This window comes from Alexandromys fortis, unplaced genomic scaffold (assembly GCF_014885135.2).
Source record: "Alexandromys fortis isolate MF-2015 unplaced genomic scaffold, M_Fortis_MF-2015_v1.1 scaffold_103, whole genome shotgun sequence".
Taxonomy (NCBI): Eukaryota; Metazoa; Chordata; class Mammalia; order Rodentia; family Cricetidae; genus Alexandromys; species Alexandromys fortis.
In genome coordinates, this window is record NW_026067978.1 from 1 (window position 1) to 23,016 (window position 23,016).

General features: G+C 40.6%; 1 protein-coding gene across 5 annotated transcripts; it reads left to right on the forward strand.

Moving 5' to 3' along the window:
- Positions 1-4,588: 4,588 nt before the first annotated feature.
- Positions 4,589-22,561, forward strand: Clk4 (CDC like kinase 4). 5 transcript variants are annotated; one of them, XM_050157661.1, is made up of 14 exons: positions 8,662-8,796; positions 9,575-10,298; positions 12,022-12,080; positions 13,346-13,568; positions 14,627-14,717; positions 15,111-15,177; positions 17,296-17,412; positions 17,498-17,664; positions 17,829-17,923; positions 18,199-18,328; positions 19,383-19,465; positions 21,223-21,302; positions 21,909-21,999; positions 22,074-22,561. In XM_050157661.1, the coding sequence occupies exons 3-14, from the start codon at positions 12,028-12,030 to the stop codon at positions 22,212-22,214; spliced, it is 1,338 nt and encodes a 445-aa protein (XP_050013618.1). In that variant the 5' UTR covers positions 8,662-8,796; positions 9,575-10,298; positions 12,022-12,027; the 3' UTR covers positions 22,215-22,561. The 5 variants fall into 5 exon arrangements, with proteins under 5 accessions (XP_050013616.1, XP_050013617.1, XP_050013618.1 ...); XM_050157659.1 differs by lacking the exons at positions 9,575-10,298; positions 12,022-12,080 and adding an exon at positions 4,589-4,732 and having other exon boundaries at positions 8,636-8,796; XM_050157660.1 differs by lacking the exon at positions 9,575-10,298 and having other exon boundaries at positions 8,648-8,796.
- The last annotated feature ends 455 nt before the right edge of the window (positions 22,562-23,016 follow it).

The window sequence follows — 23,016 nt, forward strand, 5'->3', positions numbered from 1 at the left end:
GGGAGGCAGTGGTGTGGAAGAGACAGAAATCTTTAATAAATAAATAAATTTAAAAAAATATAAATAAAAAATAAATAAATAGCCCCCCCCCAAAAAAAGAACTAGAAAAGTTTATCCTAAGTGAGGTAACCCAGGCTCAGAAAGACTATTATGGAATGTATTGATTTATAAGTGGAAATTAGCCATTAAGTGCATAACAGAAAATCTACAGTTCATAGACTCAGAGAGGTTAGATCAAGAGGAGGGGGATGCTTAGATCTCCCAGGGAATGTCCCTGTTCTGATAGTGGCCACCGTAATAGGCAAAAAGTCTCCCCGGGAAGCAAGTCCTTGAGAGAAGCAAGGAGAATTCATATCGGCTATATAAATTCAATTGAGTTGTGACTGTCTGGTTGCATTGTGGAAAATACAATATAATTTAAAAGATTTCCATTACACCAGAATTGCCTTCCTTGGGGTTCCCAGTTTAGCTTTGAAATTGAGGCATTTTTGGGACGTTGAAGATTTGAGATGTCTTTGTTAAATGGTGGAAAAGATTGTTTATATCAAATTCTGGTGATGTGAAATGTCTTTCTGTCTATGCGTTGCTTTTATTGGTTACTGAATAAAGAAACTGGCTTGGCCTATAGCAAAGTAGAACTTAGTTAGGTGGGAAAGCTAGGCTGAATGCTAGGAGAAAGAGGACAGAGTCAGAGAGAAGCCATGGAGACGCAACCAGAGACACATGCACTGGAATTTTGCTGGTAGACTACGACCTCATGATGATGCACAGATTAATGGAGATGGGTTAAATTAAGATGTAAGAGTTAGCAAATAAGAAGTTAGAGCTAACAGGCCAAGCAGTGATTTAGTTAATACAGTTTCTGTTTGATTATTTCAGGAGTCTGAGCAGCCAGGAACCAACAAGCGGCCTCCTACAAAATTCTGGGTTTGGTGTGTGACAGAATCCATCTCCTGTTGCCATGAGGAGTTTGGATGGCAACTGGGAGATCAAGGGAGGAGGGACAGAAGTGGATGATCATCTTTGCCTACAAAATGGGTGCAATAATGGCCTGCAGTAAAGGGGATGCATGGATTCCCTACCTGGTGTGCTCTGCTCTGTGCTCATGAAAGGCAGGCCAGCTGGTGCTGCTCTCTAGAGGACATGACCAGGAGTACAGAAGAGACTTACCTGGGCAGCGACCCAGGATCCTGTACAGGGCCTCAGAATGAGGAGTAAACAAGGGGACTGTCTCTGATCTCTCATTACAAAGTGTCCCGTGCAGATTCTGCAGGTGCTATGCCTGCATGTCCTCGTCCATCCCAACAAGTCCTACTGTTGATGTTATGACTCATGATCCTGAGTCCTGATGTTCCAGCTTGATTCTCAAGGCATAGCTATTTATTTACTCATCTGTTTTTTCTTCCCCTATTCCCCCCTTTTAACATACGCTGTCTTTCACCATGCGAACAGGGCCCACTGAATCAACTAAGCAGGGGCTGCGTGGGCTGACAAAGACTGAAGTGGCTACACTGGGCCTGCAGTGGTCTGCACTAGTTCCTCCTTGTTTACATTGTGGGGACTCCTAGTTGTGAGGGCGGGTGTGCCTCTGACTCGTCTGATGACCAAGCTCTCGGCCCTGTTGGCAATTACTCAACTGGCATCTAATTCTTCACTTAAGGAGTACTGAGATCTCAGATCTGGCATGTTCCTTGGTAACCTTTTCACCTGAGGTGCTCAGTCAGTCAGAATACTGAAGCCTCTGTAGACCGGGAATTAGGAATTCCTTGGTTTGCAGATGATGCCAGGGGTTGATTCCCTAATCACAGGTAAGTGTCTAATAGATTCCAACTGTGTGAAAACGGTTTTAATGCTTTGTTTATTTGTTCATTTGTTTGTTTCAGTAAACAACAGCAGGTTAAGTTGGAAACTGAGAAGCACCCGCCTCTCTCTTCTCCCTACTTACTTGTTCAGTCCTGATACCATGGTCCCTAGGAGGCCATGCACACTAGTCAAGTGTTTTACCAAATGAGAGAAGGACAATACATTTTAATGCTGAGAAAATGCACTAAGTAGAATTGGGGGAGCCATATGTCGAGCTTTAGTTGTTTTGGTTGGGGGTGTAGGGTCTCATGTAGTCCCGGCTGCCTTGGAACTTCCTGTGTAGTCTAAGAAGACCTTCACATAACCCCCACTGTTTACCTCTCAAATGCTGGTTTGACAGCTCTGTGGTACCAACCTTGGTGGCTGAGAATTGTTTTGAGTTGTTTTTTTTTTTTTAACTTAGCCAGCACCACCTATCTTGTTCAATTAAAAATAATTGGCAGAAGAAGCGCAGGAGATGGCTCAATGGGCAAAGCTGCTTCCTTGGAACAATCTCAGGATCCATGTTGTGGGACGAGAGAACTGACTTCTCTAAGTTTTCCTCTGGCATGGCATAGGCTCACCAACCGCCTCCACCCCCATAAGTCTCTAAATAAATTCAATTAAATTTTGCTTGGGGCCGGGCAGTGGTGGCGCACGCCTTTAATCCCAGCACTCGGGAGGCAGAGGCAGGCGGATCTCTGTGAGTTTGAGGCCAGCCTGGTCTACAAGAGCTAGTTCCAGGACAGGAACCAAAAGCTACGGAGAAACCCTGTCTCAAATCCCCCCCAAAAAAACTTTTGCTTGGTATTTTAGTTAGATTAATGGAGGCACACAGTGACTGTAGAGTGACGTGTGATGACTTTAAGAGATTCGCTTCATTCCGTCGCTGGACTCCTGAAAGTGATAAAGACCCCAGTTTAATTCCTAGTTTTCCATTCGGACAGGAGGGATGAATAATCTAAGAATCCATTGCTGAGTCTGCCAAGGAACTCTTCCTTCTCTGTAAACTTTTGGGCGTGAACTAATGAAAGTTTTGGTAAACGGTTTGTCTCCTGCAGTTTCTGAAGCCAATATCCTGAGGAGTCCTGAAGGCTGACCAAGTCCCTCTGGCACGTGTTTCCAAGAGGACCCTGCATCTGTGGCCTGGCTCCGACTCTGAGCCCCATGGCAGTGTTGGGTCAGACCTGATGACTCACACCAGTGATCGCAAAGATTAGGATGCTGAGACAGGATGGGTCCCGGGGAAAACTAGGGTGGTGTTCATCTTGGGCAGTGTGGGATGCCTGTGAGACCCATTGTGACCCATGGTGTGGCCTTCCCTCATCTTTGCTGGATGTGAAAGCGTTCATTGTTTCATCGTGAGAGCTTCAGTTACATATCACCCAGAAAGGGTTTGGGTTTTTTTTTTTTCCAGACATACCCTTTTGATCTTGCCAAAAGATGGACTCAGGACATTTTCCTCTAAATGACTAAGAAACGTAAGTCTTTTTTTCTTTGATGCATGAATTGAAGGAGCCAGCGTGACGACATAGACACAAGCTCTCTAGAGCTAGCAAGGCCAAGGTTTAAATGGCATTTCCAGAAGTTAAATCTGTAATTAGGAGCTAATAACCGCCTTAGGGTTGCCCAGATTACTGTAAGAGACTATGGATGGGCAAAGAGGATTTGTTTAATCTGGGCAAGGCAGCTCATGATCCTGGCTCTTGGGAGTAGAAAACAGGATCAGAAGTTCAACCCTACTGGGTTAGGCAGTATTGATAATATTGGTGGATACTCAGACAGCTTTGATTCTTGAGTTTTGATTTCATGTAGCCCAGGCTACCCTTGAACTTATGTAGCCCAGGATGACTTAGAACTCCTGATTCTCCTGCCAATAACTCCCAAATGCTGGGATTACAGGCCTGTGGCATAAAAGCCCAGTTCTTGGAAATTAAAAATGTCTTCTGACCACAAATGTCCATTTGTCTAGTAACTATAATAGAAAGGGATGAAGCTACCACTGTCAGAAAGAATGTCTCTTTTTTTGTTTTGTTTTGTTTTTCTGTGTAACAACCCTGGCTGTCCTGGAACTCCTCCATAGACCAGGCGGGCCTGGAACACACTGAGATCCACCTGCCTCTCTGCCTGCTGAGTGCTGGGATTAAAAGCAGGCGCCACCTCTGCCCCACTGCCTTCAGAAGTCTCAGGAGAAACTTCCCCATTCCTTTTGCTCTGCAGGCTGAGGGGTAAATGCCCCCCAAAGGGTAAGCCCCTCCTAAGCTTGTTTTCAGAGACATCGTCAGATAAACTTCTCCAAATCCAGTTTGGAGCGGAAGTGCCAGGTGACTAACATATCCTGGTCACTGAGCTGCCCTGGCTCCATCAGCCTGGACCTGGCACTGAGCCTCTGGGGACTTTATGCTCTAATGGCTCTGCCTAGGGCTGAAGTCCGGGAAAAGTTCAGCGATGACTGGCAGGCCGAGTCCCATGGGTGTCCCACTTGAGGATGAAGGGAAAGAGTCAGAGGTTGGGTCTGCCCAGGGCGGCCACGTCCAGAAAAAAAATTCTTTAAGAGACTGGCACGCGCCATAGAGTCAGGGCGGTCTCCCAGGTACATCTTGACAGAACCTCCTCCTCCAAGCACCGTCCGCGCCGCGCAGCCGCGGTGTGGATGATCACGCCCTTCCTGACGTCACAGGCCCCGCCCCTTGCGGAATCTGTGGGCGGGCCCGAGGCTCCGTGACGCATGCGCGCTTGCTCGGCGTAGGTGGCGCTAGATCCACCTGAGGAGGTTGTGGGGTGACGGCGCGGACGCCATTTTGTCGGTGTTTGTCGCAGCGGCGGCTGGAGAGCGACGGCGGCGGTTCGGCGACATTTCTCGGCCAATAGGCCTTCCGCTTTTGCGGAGGTGAGGCGGGTAGGGCCTCGCGGAGCTAGGTGCCTGAGGAAAGAACGGGCTTTGGGCCTCGGCGCCCATGGCTGTCTGTCTTGGCGGGGCACCGCTCAGCCGGCGGCGACAACACCCGAGCTGCTGCGGTTTCGCCGCTGAAGTCGCGGCCCGCGGGTGCTGGACGGTCATGGTGGGAGCCGATGGGGAGACGTTGGCTGGGCACGTCCCCGGCGCTGGTGTCCCGGGAGTCGGGTCGCCCGCACCCCTCCTCGCTCCTCTCGGCGGCCCTGGCAGTGTGCGGAACTGGAGGCTTCTCCCGAGTCCGCCGTTCGCCCTGCCGGGCTGCGCCAAAGGTCCTGGCCAGCTGCCCGGGGGGAGGTGGGGCGGGCACTGCGGCGATCCCGGAGCCTCCCGCTTCGAAGAACACGCTTGGGAGGGAAGGTCCGTCCGCCCTTGGGGCAGCGGGGTTTGGATTTGGTTCTTTGCTCCCCGAAGAGGTCTCCCCGCCAGCTCTGGAACTCGTCGTGGAGACCAGGCTGCCCTGGGACTCCGAAGATCCCCCTGCCTCTGCCTCCCGAGCGGCCTGGTTAAAGGCGGGCATCGCCACGCCCAGCCTGTTTGTTTGTTGGTTGGTTGTTGGAGCCGCCTCTCCCCCGTACTAACGCTGCCGAGAACGAACGGTGCTCTTTACCCTTTGCTGGAGTGGTCGGCCCTCCAGACCCCGTGGGCCGGTAGTCACCTGTCTTCTGTCGCTGCCGCTGCTTGACCCAGCTTTGAGCAAGCACCGGACTGCCCCTTGTCCCCCACTTAGAAAATGCAGCCCTCTGAGAGGCTGGAAACTCCCGTCCCGATGTTTTTAAGCCTGTGTTTAGCATGGAGTTGCCAGATACCATTCTGTTTTTAAGAGGGTGGTGGAGAATCGTGTTTCCAATATGCATATTGGTTTCATTGTGTTATCCTATTGAATGACACCAAGATTTTAGCATGTAGCGTATTTTTTTTTAAGTATTAGAGATGGTGTAATATTTTGATGTAGCTTTCCTTTCCCTGTATGAGAAGGAACTCTTTATTCATATATGAGACCTGAAATCTTTCACTTTGCCTTATAAGTAAAGATTTCTTTATTGGTTTGTTTGAGGCAAGGTGGCACTCTGCAAAGCAGGCTGTCATCGGACCCGCTGTGTCAGAGCTCAGCCTGCCTCTGCGTCCACCATGGCATGTGCCTCCACACCTGACTAAGAAAATTAGTTCTGAACTTCGCTGGAGATAAAGCAGGGGGTGGGGGATGTTCAGCGGGAGTGGTCGGGACTGGGACCAACTGCTGGATTTTAAATAATAAATCTAGATAAATAAAGGAATACAGCTCTTGGGCTCTCACGAGGAATTGCTTTTAATTTTAATGTTTGCGTGTTAATATAATTTGAGAATTCTGTCTCAATTCAGTAAACTGGCGTGGCAGGGTGAAATCTAAGGGGGAGGAGGGAACTGAAGCAAGCACATAAATAAGTCTTGTGAAACCCTACTTAATGGACAGTCGTTATGATGAGTCATCAGAAGCTGTAAATTTGCCTGCTGTTACTTAAGAGTGCTTAGTAGCCTAATGCTTGAGATTCGGGATTCAATTCCCAAAGAAACAGAAGAAAAAAAAAAAAGGCTTAATCAGACCAAAACCTAAATGTGGCTAAAATACAATTTTGATAATAGAAGGAATGGGTCAGCAGAATACCAGTAAAAATAGAGTGCTTTTTTGAAGAAAGTTTGAGTTTTGACATTTGCCATAAGTAAATTTGTAGTGCTTATTTTATTTTGCCATATTAAAATGACTATATCAAAGGGAATGCTTGCCTTACTTTTATTGAGGTAACAGGCAAGAATTTAGGAGGAGGGGGTGACTTAACCCGTACTTGATTTTTTTTAACTGAGCTAAAAGAGAAGCCACGTTATCAGAAAGATGCCTGAAAGGCTGCTCAGAACTAGAAGAAAGAGAATAGAATTTACTGAATATTTGGACAGGGGATACAGATCAGTGGTAGAGTCCTCGCCTAGCAATTCGGAACCATCACCACCACTACCACCCCCGCCTTCCATTACATCCTCGGTAGTCAAGACAGAAAAAGAATGTGGATATCACACCCTGTGGTGTGATGCACATCATTTCTTAGGAGCGCCTTGGAGGCAAGAACAGAAACTGCCTTCTTTCCAAGCCTGGAGTTTAATAGCTTTTGTTAGCATATTTTTCAGTCGTTTAGGCAAACTGAAGGTGGTTAAGTTGCTTTTGCTCCACTGGGGCTTTATTCAGCTCCTTTGCTGAGCTGTGGTCCTGTCCCATCCTATCCCCGTCCCCCCAATACACACAAACCATTTAAACCCTGCTTAGCAGTGTTTTTAACTGGAACTGCAAAGACAGCACAGAGATTTAAGTGTACTGACTGCTCTTGTAAAGGACCTGAGTCCTGTGCCCTCTTGTGGCTTCCGTGAACAATTGCAGTCATGTGCAGCTTTCCCCCCATTAAAAATAAAATTAATCTTTTAAAAACTGCTTTGGGAAACTGGGTGGTTAAGTGAGTAAAGGTGCAGATCTTTGATCTCAGAGACCCATGTGGTGAACAGAGAGAACTAATTTTGGCAAATTGTCCATTGGCCTCATTATAAGGGCATGCAGCATTTAGACACTCAAAAAGGATAAATGTTAGATACTGAGCCTGGGAGAATACAAGCTGTACAAAGGAAGTTGTAAATGAAGTCTGAGCATTGTTACCATTATCTGATGTCACTGGCCAAGTCTCAGTTTAAAGATCGGTCTAATTCTGGCATTTAGAGAAAGGAACTCTACAGAGTTTAAGGAAAAAGAAGCCTCGTTAATAAAAGGCTCTTTACCTTTAAACCAGTCACTTCCATGATTCTCTTTTAATTGTTTGTATTATGCTTTGCCAGGCTGAAGAACATTTGTGATACTATTGGGGTGAGCTAGCCATAAATATAGTGTGGGTGCTTTTCTTTAATCATTTCAGTCTTGACTTTTAAAATCCAAATTCAGAGGCTGAGAGTATAGCTCAGTTGGTAAAATTGTTAACATAAGAGTGACCTAATTAAGACATCAGCATAAGCAGAAGATAACGAAATCATTCTGTCTATGCTTTGTCTATGTTTGAACTGTTTTGTGTGTCAGGGATGCATACGTGCATTCTGGTTCATGTATGGGCCAGAGGTCAACATGGGTGTATCCATGTCTCTTTATTATTTTTGACGCAAGGTCTCTCATTGAACCTGGTACTTGCCAGTTAAGCTAGACTGACTAGCCAATGAGTTTCAGGAATCTGTATGCCCCACCCTCACCTCCAGGTCTGGAATTCTATGGTGTCTGGCTTTTTATATGGATGTGAGCCATCTGAAATGAAGTCCTCATACTTGCACAGCATGTCCATTACTGGCTGACTAATCTCTCAAGTCCTTGAGCAATTTTAATTGACCCTTTTTAAAAAAAATTAAAGGATAGCTAGGTGCATCCTTTAAATGCATGCCTTTAATACCAGCACTTGGGTGTCAAAGGTAGGCAGATCTCTTTGAGTTTGGGACCAGCCTGTTCTACAGAGTGAGTTCCGGGACAGCCAGGGCTACATGGAGAAACCCTGTCTCAAAACACAAAAGAGATTAAAGTCAATGAGTATTTTTGAAGGCAAACACTAACTTGAGGATTTCTCCTTTTACTAAGTAGTGAAAGAAAATGTGTTAAAGGCTCATTGTTGCCCATCATTTAGTATTAGGTCAGTCCCATTCATCAGTCAATCTCATAGCAGTGCTAATGTGTTCTAAGCTTTGGGAAATATACCTAAAAGATTGTAAGAACCTGTGTGGCCCTGTGTGTAATTATACAACCATCTTTAGCTTTCCAGCTCACCCTTTCCTCCTCTTGGTTAACAGATGCGGCATTCCAAACGAACTCACTGCCCCGATTGGGATGGCAGAGAAAGCTGGGGCCATGACAGCTACAGTGGAAGTCACAAACGGAAGAGGAGATCTCACAGTAGTACACAAGAAAACAGGCATTGTAAACCACATCATCAGTTTAAAGACTCTGATTGGTAAATGACTTGTATTTTAAGTTCTAACGGTTTAAAAATTTGTCATTTACTTTTATAGCTTTTATCAAATTTAGAATTCAGGCAACATGTTTATTCATTCAAAAAGCAGTTAAGAGTGCCGTTATAGGCTAGCTTCTGTAGTGCTGAGACTATAGCTGTGAATAAAATAGTCTCTCATATATCTGGCCGGGAATGATGGGAGACAGATAGTTGCTCACCAAGCGAATGAAAAATAAGGACTCTGGGGATGTAGTTCAATGCTAGAACACTTGGTACCGTCTATGCATGATGTCCTAAAATCCTTAAAAACCCCTTCATCACAAAAGGGAGGGGGATGCAAAAGGATATATATAATGATACCCAATAAGTGGCTTTAAATTGTATAGGAAGATGGTATGTATATTTGGGTGTGCAAAAAGTGTTTCACAATTGAGATGTCACGGAGGGCGGTTAATACAAATGAGAAAGGCAGCATACTTTTGAGAACATTGAAGTGCTTTGAGGATTTGTCACTTGTGTTCTACAGGGTATGTTTATAGAAGAAAACCAATGGGTATGTCTGTCTGAGATTTTTAGGATAGAGCCTTAGTTAAAAAATTATGGAAATCTTATTATGGTATAAAATTTGAAGGTAATATATGTACATAGGATTAAAAGAATCTTAAAAGTTCTAAATAGTAAAGAAAGGCTAGGTGAGTAGTTTCTTTCACTCTGCCTTCCATTAATTTCCCTTTTTCATTCGTTTTGTTGGTTCTATGTTTTCTCCTTGTTTGTACAGATGTTCCATTGGGGCTGTTTACCAGATTGCTTTCTAAATTAGCCAGCTGGGGTTACTTTAAAAAAACAGTATGTAATTTTTTTCCTTCTCCGTGCTAAACAGAGTTATTCTGTCAAAGAGCTTGTTTGTAGTTCCTGTACAATAATCATGCTTTATTAAACAGTTATGTGAGGGGTAAGGTTTATGGCAAGATTGAATGACCAGACCTTAGTAATGAACAATACACAATACGAATTGTCTGTACCTCACTATTACAGTATGCAAAGTACAAAATACTATTTAAGGCTTATCATCTTAAAACTAATTATTCATAGTTCTAGTATATATTATATATGTGTAAAGATTGATTTGAGGGATTTGTATTCATCATTATAAAAAAACATAATTCATAATTATAAAAAAATCATAATTATAAAAAAACAAGTCAGTTTGATTAACCACTAAGCCAGCACTGCCATTTTTGACATTGACACCGGACATTGTGGTGGTTATTCATCCTAATCCAGAATATTCATTAACTGTAAAAAAAATGAAAGCTAAACATTTTATAAATATTTTAATAAAATTACTGGGAAATTGAAGGAACAAAGAATAAAGGAGCAACAGGTTGGAAACTATTGCCCTTTACTGAATTACTTCTCACTGTCTGTTCCTAAAGGGTCTTTGTGTACAAATCTTTGCCTGTGAAAGTAGATTCTGAGAAGAGGCATTTTCAAGTTAAAGGGTATGAAATCTCACAAGGTTCTTGTTGCATATTCTCTTTTCTTTTTCTAGAATGCTTATAACATGCTCCTTCATGCTGTCTCTAGTTTTGTCTGTTTTAAATTGTTTTCTTAATCTGAATTTCTAAATTTCTAGTGAATTTGTTGTGAAGAATTTTTACATCAGTTGTTTTCTGTTAAAGTATGTTTCTTACTGATTTATAAGACTTTATTATGTATTAATTATTTTAGCCCTTTGTTACATGCATTATAAAACCTTTTCCCCCTGACTTAACTTTTGGCAGTAGCCTGTGAGTTGGTCTCTGTCTTTCAGGAGACTTAATTAATCTATTGTCTCAAATACTGGAAAGACCAACATAGCTGTAAATAACCTTTATATATTTGTCTCCCCGTAACACAGAATACCAAGTTTTAAACCTTTGATAAATTTCATGACTGGAAATCACCTAGGAGGTATGCAGACTAAGATTCAGACTCTGTGGCCTGGGTCCTCATTTACAAACTTTGTATTCAGTATTAGTGCTACTAGGCCTTCCTTTCACAAACACCTATAGTATGGTGTGGGGGGGCTTCTAATGACATTCTCCTGGGTGAAAATTGGCTCTTGATACAGTCATCTACTTGCTGTCTAACTGTAGATACATGCATCCTAAGCCTCTGCCTGGTGGTGTTGTCTGTGTGTTAGATGGCACTCTACTGTTCTCCTGGAATTTCTTCTGCTGTCTATTTTGTCCAATCCTGACTTTCCTTTAAGATGCTTATCTGTCTTTGTCATGAATTCTTCCCTAATCATTTTAATCTAACTGAATTCTTTGCCTTCCCTGAGTCTAAGTGATCATTTGCACCTTTTCAACTTATTTTTCATTTGTCTATTTTGATTTTGATTTTTCTTTCTCTTTGTGAGTAATCTTAAGTTGTTCATTTGTTGGCAGAGACCTTGCCTTATATAATTTTATTTTATCTCCCACAGGACCTGTGTGGAAATAAAAACAAATTTCAGTGCACTCAACAGTTTGGGCTGTTTTGAAAAGTTACAATGAAATATTCACTGGGCATTCAGTGGATATTTTTAAAAGATGAAATCTGTTATTCTGTCTACCCTGTCTACAGCTTATATAATTCTGTGGACTTTAATCTTTAACCTTTGGTCTTTGGTTGTGATAAACTGGAAAGGTCCTTCTCATGCTAGTTCTACTCATGGTAGTACATCACCACTTCCATTTTTTATCATTGATAGAGTGTCAGCAGGGCCAGTTTCACATAGTATTCCAGTTAAAGATTATCAGTCTAGTTTTTTTTAAGGTAGACTTTGGATGTGGTGGAGGCGGGTGTGATACCTTATAAAATTAAGTAGGAAGCCCTTAAAGTATGACATCTAGTTTGTTGTGTTTCATCCAGATTTCTGTTTTAGACCAATTGACTCAGGCCTAGAGTTTTATCTGAATAGCCTGAGTTGTTTCTCCAGAGGTTAGGAAGAACTTGAGAATGATGCTAGGCAATAAGAAAACCCAGCCTGAATTAGATGCCAGTCCTGTTGAGTAGTTGTCCTAGGGATGTTTCTCTCTGTTTCTGCTTAAACCAGCACTTGGGAAGGAAATGACAGCATATTCTGGGGAGTATAAAGGGGTTGGTGGGGGCAGCTTCAGCAACATCTGTCACTCCATTGCTTGTCAGGATTATTTAGCTGATTTGTCTGACTGGGCAGGTGTCCCCTCTCTCCCTCAGTGCTCCATGTGCATCCCTCTTGAAGCTTCGCACTCTGTTGAAGAGGACACTCATCCCAGGTAGAGGGGGGATGGGAAACTGGGCCAAATGAATCTGTCCTTTTCTTTCCATCAGATCAGGACACTTAACTTGGATCCACTGACTTCTTGAGGTCCATGACCTCCATGAAGTTCTTGCCAAGTTTTGTTTATGCATTTGTACATTTCTCGGGGGAAAGGGTCTATAACCTTTCCCATGAGGTTCTCAAAGGGATCTGTAGAAGCACTGTGGCACTAGAAAATGCTGTTTTCTTTTCTATTTCTTGGGTATTTTGCAAGAGTCACAGGAAATTAGTAATGCAAAGTGGGGCTAGAGTGATGGCTCAACCATTAAAAGGCTAGGCTAACAACCAAAAATAATAAGAAATGCAAAGCAAGTAGAGTAGGAGGCTATCCAGGGTCCTGGACCCTTTCTTGTTAGGAGGGTCGATTTTAGATGTGTTTGGCACACTAGGCAGGCCTCAGAAGTTCTGGTGTCTGATTTTCAAAACAGGAGTCAGAAAACTTAAACATAGAAAAGAGAGGAGATAGAATAGGTGACATGTAGGGCAGTAGTGACAGTTTGCAAATCTTAGCTTTTGCCACTAGTGTGCTCTGCAACAATGGCATATCCTTTAGGGATCTTAATTGAGTTAGTAAATGAAAGGGCTGAAATACATTTAAGGTTCCTTGTATCTGTGATACACAGTACAGAAGAATCTGTCTGGGATATCCAAAAATGCGCTTACATTTAAAGGGAAAGGAATTCTCTTTTGCCTTTCTCTGAATGTGTGTGGCTCTGAGAGAGGGAAAGGAAGCTATCTTTAGATTCCTGTGTATTGCAGAACAGGTTTGCAGATTTGGTCTTGGTTTCTCAGAAGGTAAAGGAACATTTAATTATACATATATTGTAATTAAAGCTTTGTTCCTTGGTATGAATTGTTGGCAGCAATGTGTGGGGGTTTTGTTTTGTTTTTTTTGGAGATGGTTTCATGTGGCCCAGACTGGCTTCAGATTTGCAGTGTACCTCAGGATGACCTTGAATTCATGATCCTCCTGCCCTCACCTTCCAAATGATGGGATTGCAGGCATATACCAACATGCCTGGCTATAGAAATTATATATGGAAAAATATATTTGGTTAAAGTTATTAAGTTATCTGAGATAAGTACAAATTTCATCTCATCAATTAGAATTTTTCTTTTTATTGAGTTAGCTATTTAAACCAAGAATTCTTCAGAATTTTGTTTAAACCACATTATTCCAGAATGAAGAGAATAATTTGAAATTCTTTAATATGTTTGCAGTCACTACTTAGAAGCAAGATGCTTGAATGAAAGAGATTATCGGGATCGAAGATACATTGATGAGTACAGAAATGATTACTGCGAAGGATATGTTCCCAGACATTATCATAGAGACATTGAAAGCTCTTACCGGATCCACTGCAGTAAATCCTCAGTACGAAGCAGGAGAAGCAGCCCTAAAAGGAAGCGTAATAGACACTGTACAAGTCATCAGTCACATTCGGTATGAGTGATTTGTTTTTATTTTGAATGGATTCTATTTGTAAGGCTCTAAAAAAAAAGTGATAAGGTTCTAAAAGTTTCTTTAATGCTATTTGGATATGCTATAATTTATATTTATATTACTTGAATCCTTAAAGGAAATGAACACATTCTCATAACTGACTCCTGTGTATTAGCTAGTCTTCACTTGCCCACACTTACTCATTCTGCAAACCAGATCATGAGCTTGTTGGTTTTAATAGTAAAACATCTTATTTTGTGGTTGTGCAGTATATTTAAAAACTGAGGCACCCATATCTTTCTTTGAATGTAAACATTTTTTAAATTATTTTGAAAGAAACTGCTTTACTGATAATTGGAAACAACTCAGGCGAGTCACACTGTTGGGGTGCTTAGCTGTTGCTGACTAGTGTGTAGTATAGCTCCTAGTGCAGCACATCATTGTCTGCAGTTAATTTTGCTAAAATTCTCAACTGGGTTCTGAATGGGAAATGTATTGAAAAAGCCAGACAGCTTTAATTCGTAAATTTCAAGGTACCATTTCCCTCCCCAAGTTTTTTCTGTAGAACTAGCATTTACTAGATTGAAGATTGAAATTAGTCTTTACTTCCCCTTCTTATTATGATATCTATTTTTAAATGTTGCTAAAAGAGAACAATTTCAACTAATCTTGACATTTTTCTGACAAACTTAGACAACTCAACTCACAGCATATGGTTATATCAGAAAATAGTAAATCTTGACATTGCATTCTTTAAACTTCAGACTTCAATTAAATCAGTATTTTAAAGAGACAATTGTGTTGTTTTTTTCTATTGCCACTTTAAGTATCTTATCTGAAAATCTGTTCCTTGCCATGTTTTTCTTCTGTAACATAAACTGTGCCCTGTGAATTTCTGGGGACTGAATTTGAAATTGCTCCTGCCAACTGTTCGTGGCCTGGTGCTTATCTGAATGCCTGAATATCTCCCCGCTGAATGAATTGCGTATTCTGCCCTGAATTCACTCTGATATATTGATTGGCTGGACGATCTTGGTGCTGCCCACTTGCCGTTCCAGAAGAGCCACCGAAGGAAAAGATCCAGGAGTATAGAGGATGATGAGGAGGGTCACCTGATCTGTCAAAGTGGAGACGTTCTAAGAGCAAGATGTATAGAATATTTTTCAACACTTTTTAAACTTTGCAGACAGAATAATCTTTTAAAGAATAGTTTGTCAGCGGGGGGCTAAAGACTCTTCATTGCTTTTTTGTTTTGTTTTTTGTGGGTTTGTTTGTTCTTTTGTATTTCTTCTTTTCTGTAGAATTTAAATATTTCTATTCTTTAAATTCCAAAATAATCAGTGGAGTTTGAGATTAGAGCAAGACAGATAGCTCTATCTAATTGCTTTGTAGCAGCTGAAAATACAATAACTTGAGCGATGAAACCTTAGTTATGTTTTGCTAGAGATCATTTGGAAATATGCCACACTTAAGCATTCATTGTTTGAACAACTGTATAATTGTACTCAGGTACTTAGACTCTCTTTCTCTCCCTCACTTTAGATGAAATCGTGGACACTTTAGGTGAAGGGGCCTTTGGCAAAGTTGTAGAGTGCATTGACCATGGCATGTAAGTTTGCTTTTTCTTTCTTGACTATTTTAATAAAATGTATTTTAAAGTGGTTGCTGCAAGTTTTTCTGAGAGGTATTCAACAAGATTTCTGTAACTCAATATCATTTATGTGCCATGAGTATTAGTTTTGTTGGTGTGGCAGTTTCTCTCAGATGGAGTTTACTCTAATTAAAGGAGTACTCAAGTTCAGTAGGATTCAGCTACTTTTGGATTGCAGAGTCAATAAAGTAATTCCAGTTTTATATATTAAAATGCGATTTCTGAACTACAGAGAAATTCCATTAGGACCTGTAGAATAAAGTCTACATTCTCTGGGATATACTTACCTACTTCATTGTACCATGTCCCTTAGAACCTCTGTTCTATGTGTGGTTTTACTACTTTTTTGTAAGTGAACTTCTTAAAATAATTTAGTGAAGCTACACCTTTCTAAAATAACATCTTTAATTTTTTTTTCATCAGAAATTGTTGGAAAGGGTATAATTTTCCAGCTTACTGTATATAGCAGTAGTTGAGGTTTATTTTTGGTTTGGTTTGGTTTGGTTTTTATTTGTTTTTGAGACAGGGTTTCTCTGTAGCTTTGGGGCCTATTCTGGAACTCTCTCTGTTGTAGTGATATTTCATTTGTATTTTAATAAATAGAGCTTACCTAAAGACCAGAGAGTAAAACAGCTCCACGGGTCAGCCTTACAGACCAGGCAGTAGTGACACACCTTTAATCCCAGTAGCCACACTAGTTAGCTATAGAAACCTGGTAGTAGTAGTGCATGCCTTTAATCCTAGCCCTAGAGAGGAATATAAGATGAAAGGAGACAGCTCTCAGACACAGTCTCATTCTGAGGATTCCTGGAGGTAGGATCACCATTTTCAGACTGAGATAGAGTGGTAAGAGCCAGTGACTAGCTGCTTTTCTGATCTTCAGGTTGAACCCCAATATCTATCTGCCTTGGGTTTTTATTAATTGTGTTACATTTGAGTAGCAATCAGTGAGGCTGTTTTTCTCTCTGATCTTCAGACAAGCTTTATTCATTAAAATACAAATGAAATATCATTAAACTCTGTAGACCAGCCTGACCTCAGACTCACAGAGCTCCACCTGCCCCTGCCTGACTAGTAGCCTTGAAAGTAAAGTTTATCTGTGTTTAAACATATTTGGTGAGTCTTAGTATCATAGCCACTTGATCTGTGCTGTTATCCATGAACAAACTGCTTGAGTTCATACTTGGAAATGTTTATTGTTGGCCCAGCGTGTGGCTGACATGGGCAAGCAAGGTCCTGTTTCCATCATTAGCCAAAAAACAACAACAACAACAACAAAAAAAAACTCTAAAAATTTCTTTCATCCCATTGTCCATGATTTTCTCAAAATACTATTTATATTCTTTAAGAATTATTAATGGAAATGCCCACTGCTCTTACTGTAGCTTTTTCTACATACTTGAATGAGTCTGCTTGGAGGGGGGCCTCAATAGCTTATAATGTCTTTAGCCAGTTGTTTGATAGGCTCACAGTTTGTCAGGGCTCAGTTGTGTCTGATTGTATAAATTGCTATTTTATTGTATAGGTAGTTGGGGCTTCATCTCTTGTGAGGATGTCTTAATACTCATCTGCCTTTGTCATTAGACTGAGGCATGTAGTAGTGAGTCCCATTGTTCAGTACTAGCACCTGTGCCTTGTCTTTTGCACAAAGTAGATCCTGCCTAGCAAATGAACAAATGATCTGATTGTGTGTGTATGTGTGTTACACTTTAAAATGTTTTGTATGAAATATAAATGTAAATTTCTAAAAACATCTTAAAATTACTAAGTATTATGTGAATGATTGCTTTGTTTTGAAAAGATGTTCTGTAACCTAGGGTAGGTATTCATGCACTCTGAAAGAGTTAGAACAATAATATGGGAGACATGTAATTACAACTGTATTTTAGGAGACTGAGGTAGGAGTATCACAAATTCAGTGTCAGTCCGGGCGACATAATGAGTTTAAGCCCAGCCTGAGCATATATAGTGAAATCTGGTCTCAAAAACAAAACAAAAAAAGAAAGTGCTTTTCACAGGGTATGCAATTTTATTCCACTGCTTATATATTTAGCATCATCATCTTTTGTTTTTAAGGGATGGCTTACATGTAGCAGTGAAAATTGTAAAAAATGTAGGCCGTTACCGGGAGGCAGCTCGCTCTGAAATCCAAGTGTTGGAGCACTTGAACAGCACTGACCCCAACAGTGTCTTGTAAGTATACATTGAACCACAAGCTGTCATGCTATGTGAGCTGCTCACTTCTGTGTACTCAGTTATTATTTTGATCTCTTTTTAGCCGATGTGTCCAGATGCTGGAATGGTTTGATCATCATGGTCATGTTTGTATTGTGTTTGAACTGCTGGGACTTAGTACCTATGATTTTATTAAAGAAAATAGCTTTCTGCCATTTCAAATTGACCACATCAGGCAAATGGCTTATCAGATCTGCCAATCTATAAATTGTAAGTATTCGTGAATACACGGTATATTTTATTGTCTTTATTATCTAATCAGCATATGAATACTTGCAGGTTACAGGTAAAGGTGAAATCCCTTTTGACCCCCATATCCTAGCCCCAGTTGAAATCTAAGTGAGACTAATGATGGTTTTCTGTTTTCTTTATAGTTTTACATCATAATAAATTAACTCATACGGATCTAAAACCTGAAAATATTTTATTTGTGAAGTCTGACTATGTAGTCAAATACAATTCTAAAATGGTAAGTTAAAAACTTGTTTTAATTTTTGGTGTTGTCTTTAAAATTAATGTAGCTTGGTGGTCCTTGAATGAGGAATTTCACTTCAGAGCCTATTTATATCTGATGTTCATCTACAAATAGAGTAGGAATAGGATGCTTGTATCCCAGTTGCAGGAGGGGGGGATAGAGAGGCGGGAAGGGTAAAGAGGGAGGATTCATTTACACATTTTATGAGTAGTGCTATAGAATGTTTGATGTCTTTATTGAGTTTCATCTTTACTCAACTGTGTCTCTAGAAACGAGATGAACGCACACTGAAAAACACAGATATCAAAGTTGTTGACTTTGGAAGTGCAACATATGATGACGAACATCATAGTACCTTGGTGTCCACACGGCACTACAGAGCTCCAGAGGTCATTTTGGGTTAGTAGACACCAGACTTCCTTACACTCTAATTGTTGAAGGTCATGGTTAAACTAAAATGATATTAGCAGAATACAGAAATGAGTTTTGTCTGTTTCTCCTGTGTGACAGTGTTTGTGAAAGGTATTCTAAGTGCTGATGATTTGTGACCCTCAAGTGATAGTAACAGTGGGTATGTTTGGTTAAGGCATCATAGTCTTGTGATTGTGGGGTTATGTAGTCACTTATTTCCACTCTATTGGCAAAGTAAGGCTCTGCCACAGGTGCCCAGGGTTTGGTTGGCTGACTTAGACATGATAGGTAAGGAGCAGGAGGAAAGAGACTTTAAGCAGGAGTCTCTGTTAGCTATTATGGGAGAAAGTTGGAAGTGAAAGGGCAGAATTTAGAAACTCAGAGAGTATGTATTACACCTCAAAACTTTCAAGTCACTGATGGGATTGGGGCCTTGGAAACAAAACAGAAGAGGTGCTATTGGTTGATACAGGTCTGAAGTTGGAGTCACTGGAAAAGGAATCTGGAGTCTGGGGGATTAGAATACTGTGGTGTTCCCCAGGGTGAAGGCGGATTAGAGAGGAAAATGTAGTTGGGTGCTGCAGTAAAGGGAAAGCAGTTGCTTTAGATGTTAGCAGTCGGATAACAGTGGGAAAGAGTGAGATGAAGTTCTCTAGTATCAGAAGGGATTCATTGACTAATGGGGTAAAGGGCTACAGTTAGTCACCTGAGGAAAAGTATATTGAGGTATAGTGATTGAAAACTTTGATCAGAGCTCAAATTGTAGTGTCTGAAGATGTTACTCTATTGCTATATAAGTTTCCAGTGGTGAACATTGTGGAATAAACAAAGGTGACTATATGGGACCAGGTGTGGTGGCACCCACTTGTAAGACTGAGGAAAATGCCAAGTTCCAGGCAAGCCTGAGCTTTGTGCACCAAAATTGTAAATCCTGAGGTTGCTGCTGTAGCCTCCCAGGTAGACTATAAAGAGCACCTGAGTGTGAGGAAGGGTTAGCAGCTTAAAGGTGTTCAATAGTAACATGCTTGTTTGTTTTTGATAGCTTTAGGTTGGGCTCAGCCTTGTGATGTTTGGAGCATAGGCTGCATTCTTATTGAGTATTACCTTGGGTTTACAGTCTTTCAGGTATGTATCTAATACGTTTTATTTGATGATCTTTAATGAATTTTGTGTTATATGCTTTATATTTAGCTTCCATGCTGGAGATTTACCATACATCATTATTATTAAAAGTAAAACATAATATCATCCTTCTGAAAGCACAGTTGATTGAAGTCCTGCCACTAGTGAGGTTGTAACTTGCTTTGAATGTGTATGCTGTCTATAATGTGAAATTCATGTAGAGTTCATATTATATGTTCTGCTTTTTCTCTTTTTTGTTTTATAGGACTTCTTGAACTTTATATTAGTGTTAATGTGGCTAATTGTAATTCTGCTCTGGCTATGCTAACCATGTTTCTAAATACATAAAAATATGGAACTGGCTAGGTGTGATGACACATACTGATAGTCGTGTCACTAAGGAGGCTGAAACAAGAGGATCAGGTTGTGAGGCCTCACCTACCTAGTGAAGTTAAGGCCAGTCTTGACTGCAAAAGGAATCATCTGTCTCACAAAACAAAAACAAATGTGGGAGTAGTAATATTTATTCCTCAATAATAATGGTTTTTGGGGGGGGGGTGTTGGTTTTTTTGTTTTGTTTTATTTGAGACAGGGTTTTTTCTGTTTCAGCCCTAGCTGTCCTGGAACTAGCTCTTTTGTAGACCAGGCTGGCCTCGAATTCAGAGAGATCCACTTGCCTCCCAAGTGCTGGAATAAAAGGCGTGCACCACCATGGCCTGGCAGTAATAGTGTTTTAAAGGCAATTTGCCTGGGCCTTATAATTGATAAATGTAAAAAGCATTAAATACAACACACAATCTTTGCTCTCTAGAACAAAGATTGGCAAAGTGTGGGCTGTTATAAAAGTGCTCCCTGCTGCCTGATAAAGAGAAAAGGTATTTTGCCAGCAGCTCATCCTAAAATATCTTGTCTGAATAACTTTTTCAGAGAAAAAGTTAGCTTGCCTCAGCTCTAGACTAGACACCATTTCACCTATGTGTCCAACTGCTGCCTTTCTGGTGTAGCAACTCTTGTTAGTTTTGAATAAGATTCTTGACTTTTGTTGTCAGCTTTGCTTAGTTATGAGCTATGTGCCTTTGTCTTAATCTCTTTGAATTCACATTCCTAAACAAAGCTCAAGAATTGTGGTGAGAATTGTTAGAACAACTATACTACTCGGGATAAGTAAGCATAATAGTGGTCTAGTTAAATAGTTCATGAAAATGAAATTGTTGCAATTTTTTGTTAGACACTTTTCATGTTGATTACCAGATAGATCTTGGACTGTACTGTGTTTGCACAAGACAGCATAGCTCTTTCAGTATCAGTCATCTTTGAAGAATATGTAAACTGTGTAACTGGCTAATCTAGTCTTTTTGTTGTTAATTTGTTTGAGGGAATGCACACATGTGGAAGATAACTTGTGGGAGTTGGTTCTTTTATGATGTGAGTCCCAGGGGTTGGACTCAGATCTTTAATCTTGGCAACAAGGGCCTTTTACCCATTAAGCCATCTCTGGCCTTTATTCATTTTATTTTATTTGGTATTTCAAGACAGGGTTTCTCTGTATAATCCAACCTGTCTCAGAATCTACTCTGTAGAGCAGGCTGACCTCGAACTCAGAGAGTTCCCCCTGCCTCTGCCTCCCAAGTGTGTGCAACCACAGTCCAGCTTAGACTAGTTCTTTTTTATCAGCATATATTTTTACTCTTCTTTTTTATGTGCATGTAAGGAAGTGGAGAGTGCTAAATTCCTTTTTCCTGAATTTTTTTTTTTTTTAGACTCATGATAGTAAGGAGCACCTGGCAATGATGGAGCGGATATTAGGACCCATCCCAGTGCACATGATCCAAAAGACAAGGTTTGTCTAAGATGCATTCAATGAATGGCCTGTTTTGAGGACTACAGATCTGGAAGTAAAAAGAAATTCTGTACAAATGATAACTTAGAGCTATAATCTTAGCATTTTTAAAAGGTCATTTTCAAAAAATAATTTAGTACTCAGAGTAACTTTTATGTAGATTTTTTTAAGTTGATGAAAAAAAAATACATGTGAGAGCCCATCCTTTCTGGAGTCTGTCAGTCTTGTTTGATTTTCCTGTTGTTGCTCTGCGCCCTTGAACAGGATAGTGAGTGTTTTCTAGCTCACCTGGGAAGTTGTTAAAAAATTCCCGTTCCCATCCATATCTGGTGAGATCAGAATTCCCCACTAGGAGTCTTCCTTTGTAAAGTGAGTGCTTTCTCATTTGTGAACTGCCTAGTTGAGATAACTAAAATTCCCCAGAGTAGATGAAAAAGGAAGAAAGATCCTGTCATGTTGACAATATTTAAAAAATTATACACGGGTCAATATATGTCTGTACATTTAGAGAGATCTGTTCTGTCTTGTCCCTACCAAGTTGATGACAGGGTGAAAATGTGGAACTTTGCTTATTTTATTTTAACTTCAACTTCTTTTCTCTTGTAGGAAGCGCAAATATTTCCACCATAACCAGCTAGATTGGGATGAGCATAGCTCAGCTGGGAGATATGTTAGGAGACGCTGCAAGCCATTGAAGGTAAAGGGACAAAAGATTAATGATTAAGTCACATTTTCATTTATGTCTTTATGTAACAAGACCATTTCCTCCAGGAATTTATGCTGTGTCACGATGAAGAGCATGAAAAGCTGTTTGACCTGGTTCGAAAAATGTTGGAGTATGACCCAACGAAGAGGATTACCTTGGATGAAGCATTGCAGCACCCTTTCTTTGACTTATTAAAAAGGAAATGAATGGGAATCAGTGGTCTTCCTATATACTTCTCTAGAAGCAATTACTTTAAGACTGTGTCAGTCAACTAAACATTCTAATATTTTTGTAAACATTAAATTATTTTGTACAGTTAAGTGTAAATACTGTATGTTTTGTATCAATAGCATAGCTACCTTGTTAAGTATAGTGTTGATAATGAATGCAATATGAGTTAAAATGAATTTTCCCTTTTGATGTTAATTGCCATTTTTAAAGGCCTTTGGAATACCCTTTGTGTCCAGTGATTAAAGTGATTGGTCTTGTCTTTTGTACATGAAGGTTGACTCTGAAGTGATTTTTTTTTTTCTTGAGTAAAAGGAAATCTTGACCACTTTGTGTGATTGAGCATTCTTTATACACCTCAAATGTAGAACTTTTCATGAGAAAGGTGGTTTTTGTTATTGATTATTGAACAGGCAGCAGTCTAGGTGGGCAGATTTTAAAAACTAAAACTCAGGAAAATTAGCATAGTAAAAGTTTCATTAAATTCTGTTTTCTGGCCAGGCCTTGGTGGCGCATGCCTTTAATGCCAGCATTCAGGAGGCAGAGGCAGGCGGATCTCTGAGTTTGAAAACATCCTGGTCTATAGAATGAGTTCCAGGACAGACTCTAAAGCTACACAAACCCTGTCTCAAAAAAACAAAACAATTTTTTTTTCCTGTTCTTCGTGATGTCAACAGGCCCTCATGGAAAGATACCTGATTAGTCTATGAAGGAGTTTAATCAGACCACAAATACATCATTTAAAACTTAAATCTTAATTTAACGTTGCAGACAGATTTG

Coding starts and splice junctions, on each gene's coding strand:
- Clk4 (XM_050157658.1), top strand. CDS start 11,893: ATGACAGCATATTCTGGGGAGTATAAAGGGGTTGGTGGGGGCAGCTTC. Junction 15,178..17,295: donor GAGTGCATTGACCATGGCAT/GTAAGTTTGCTT, acceptor TTTGTTTTTAAG/GGATGGCTTACATGTAGCAG. Junction 21,303..21,908: donor CACATGATCCAAAAGACAAG/GTTTGTCTAAGA, acceptor TTTCTCTTGTAG/GAAGCGCAAATATTTCCACC.